Genomic DNA, 3,340 nt, shown 5'->3' on the forward strand with positions numbered 1-3,340 from the left:
TTTCCCTTAACTACAGTGGGAGCTTTGCCTGAGTAAGGAGTACAGGCTGGATACGACCCATAAAGAACATCTGTATTGTGTGATATGTAGATTTAAAGTTGTTTTGAGAATATGGCAGGTTTACACTAGTATACATCCAAAACAGTTCCCTTCGTTTTAATGTAGTCACTTCAAACTTACAACAAATGTGACTGGGATCAGAATAAAGCCTCTTTATTTAATTTTTGTTTTGCAATAAAAATCTCATTTTCAATGGAAATGGCAAACTAGAAAGTACTTCCTTAAGTATTTAATTAAAAAATACCCCACCTTTTCTGAATGTCCAATCCTCAGAAATGGACAGTTTCTTTCAGACTTTCTCAGATGACTTCCTTTGAACATTCAGCTGACAGGTAATTATTTTGGAAGTATATAACTTGCTGAGTACTGGGGCTTAGAATGCCAGTGTCATCTCAACCATAATTATTAAAAAACAGAAATGAATACTTCATTCTGGTAAGTACTGGATAGCGGAAGAAGGGCTAAAATTTATCATAAAATATTATGATATATTATGCTTAATTATAAACAAATGGAATAAAATAAATACCTTTCACTTTGACACACAATTAATTCATATTTGTTATCAGATGAAGTCAGAAGAATGGAACTTTCTGGTTCCAATGACAGAATTAAAGCCAGGATCCCTTGATACTAGCCAAAGTTATTTTTCTGCCCATTCTAAGCAGAGATGGACTCATGTACGGTTCAACATCTATCCAGGTATAATAATACTAAATATATATGGACCAAGTAATAACTATTTAATTTTGTTGTTGTTTCTGTTTACCCATTCCCACTTGTTGCTGTCATAATAACAGAAAATATCAACTAGAACAAGCAATGTGGGGAGTCGGGTTTGTTCAGCAGATTTTGTAAGATGGGCAGGGAGCCCAGTTCGGTGCATAGAAGTTTCTGGCATGAACCACAAGACTCATTGACGGTCACAGGGGTCATTTTTCAGCATTGATATGAGGGATCAGAGGACAGTCAGGGGAATGCCTGTTTTATGTGAGTTTCATTTGTTTTGAGGTTTATTTCAAGGATTAAAAATCAGTCAGGAGAATAGTAGTTTGGGCATGGACAGATATATTTGGATCTGTTTCACAAGGGGAATGTTTCAGAAGGGCAGTAGCTGCCCAATTGTAATTGTTGTGTGTGATAAATTGGGAATGATACAAATGTAGCAAAAATTGCTTCAATTTTAATCCTAGATGAGGCAAGTTATCTTGTTAGTGACTGTTATGAACATATGCAGCAAGGAGATTAAAACAGTAAGTGGTACGGCTAGTTAGAAAGTTGCTGTTGAAACTGATTTTCAATTAAAGATATCATCTTCATCTGAATCAAAATGTTTAAAACAAAGTGTTAATTTCAAACTGATACAGTTTTCATTTTGAAACCGCTTTTCAAAGCAATATTTTTGGTTTTTTTTAATTAAAAACGCTAATTTTCAAGCAATCAAAATCAAAACAAAATGGCTTGGTTATATTGTAATTAAATGTTTTAATTGTTCCAAATACATTTATTTTGATATCTTGTTTAGATTGACATTTTAACCTTTTGGGTTTTGTTCCATTTGACAACAGAAAAAGAACATAAAAAATCAAAGAATGCCCTGAAAAATGGGAAATCCACATCCTACCCAGTTTTATTTTGGCTGCTATAATCAAATAACATCTTTTATTTGTCTCACTAACATTTCCACTGTATATGTAGAGAAAGGGTGCCTTGCACATGGGCGTAGATTCGTTAACAGTAGTTTATTTTGTAGTAAATACACAGATGAGAGGATGACTTCTAAATTGTTAAGTTGAAATGTAAAGTAATATTTCATTTAAAAATACATTTCTGAATTGCTGATGAGAAAGCATTCTCTTAGACCAACCCTCCCAACCCAACAGACATTTGCTTTTGGGTTGGGAGGGTGGGAGACTGAGCTCCAATCTGGCTGTATGAGAGAGGCTGTGTACACACAGTCTCTACCCCTTGCCCTGCCCCCATCTCCCAGCCCTAGTGCTGTCTGCTCGATGGGAAGGGGGGAGAAGGGAGGGGAGGGAGCTGGGGCTGGTGCTTGCCCAGCCTGCACTAGAGTGGGGGCCCTCGGAGGGCCTCAGGGGTGGAAGGAATCCGATCTACCTGCCCCCACTCCAGCACGGGCTGGACAAACACCAGCCTAAGCCTGAACTCCCTTCCCTTCTCCTTCCCTCCTATCCAATGTTCCCTCTAAGGAGTAGCGGTCTGTGAGTGCACTGCCTCGGCCCGTGAGCATGCCTCCTTGGTCCAGCGTGGGATAGTTATCGAAGGGGGCTGGGGGCTGGAGGCCGGGGGCTAGGGGCTGGAGCCGAGAGGCTGGGGGCTGGAGCTGGGGCCTGGAGCCGAGAAGCTGGGGGCCAGAGACTGGGGCCAGGGGCTGGAAGCTGAAGCCTGGGGGCTGGAGGCTCAGGCCGGCGCTGGGGGCTGGAGGCTGGGGCTGGGGGCCGGAGCTGGGAGCCGGGGGCCGCAGCTGGGGACTGGTGTGGGCTATGTCAGCTCCGGGGAAGTGCTCTGCTCCCCTGCATCAGGGCCGGGGAATGGAGCACTTCCCCAGAGCTGGCAGAGCTTATGCCAGCCCCCCGTCCCAGCCTCCATCCATGCCTTGCCTCACCTCAGGGAGGAGCCGCTGCCTGCTGCGAGTGAGGCTCCGCTGGCTTCAGGACACTGTGAGACGCCCCCCGAGGCCATGCGGGGAGCAGAGCAATGTCCCAGAGCCGGCGGAGCCTGCGCCAGGCTCCTGCCCCCACCTCTCCTGGTGCGTGGCTTTGAAAAGGCTGTGCATGGCCACACTTTTAGTTGCGCATGGCCGTGCATGCATGCACCTTAGAGGAAACCTTGCTCCCATTGTGCAGACAGCATTGGGGGTAGGGCTAGGCTGCATCAGCCTAGCCACCTAAGCAGACAGAAGTTAATGAAGGCACTCTGCTTTGGAGTGCCTTCATCTGAACCCTCATTATATATATATATGGGCTCATATAATGAGGGTTCATTTGTCATGCAATTGAACATTTTTAAAGGGCTCTGCAGTCATACACTTATGTTAAGGCATGGCTGTAGAGCAGGGGTGTCCAATCTTTTTGAATGTGGGGCTGGATCATGAACTTTTTATCACCCAGTGAGCTGGCGAGCCTTATTCAAAGACCTCACAGGAAGTGGTATCACTTCAGGAAGTGATGTCACGTGACCTTTGACACCAATGAAGTTGCAGGAAGTGACAATGAAATGGATCTAAATAACCAGTTCAAAACTCTCCCTCTATAGCATC

General features: G+C 44.2%; 1 protein-coding gene across 1 annotated transcript in view; it reads left to right on the forward strand.

Moving 5' to 3' along the window:
* Nucleotides 1–3,340, forward strand: part of ALLC (allantoicase) — a 22,279-nt gene that overhangs the window by 8,296 nt on the left and 10,643 nt on the right. The window contains exon 6 of the mRNA XM_025216210.1: nucleotides 630–762. Coding sequence (XP_025071995.1) covers nucleotides 630–762 — 133 coding nt within the window. The remainder of the gene's footprint in view (nucleotides 1–629; nucleotides 763–3,340) is intronic.

This window comes from Alligator sinensis, unplaced genomic scaffold (genome assembly GCF_000455745.1).
Source record: "Alligator sinensis unplaced genomic scaffold, ASM45574v1 scaffold2_1, whole genome shotgun sequence".
Lineage (NCBI taxonomy): Eukaryota > Metazoa > Chordata > Crocodylia > Alligatoridae > Alligator > Alligator sinensis.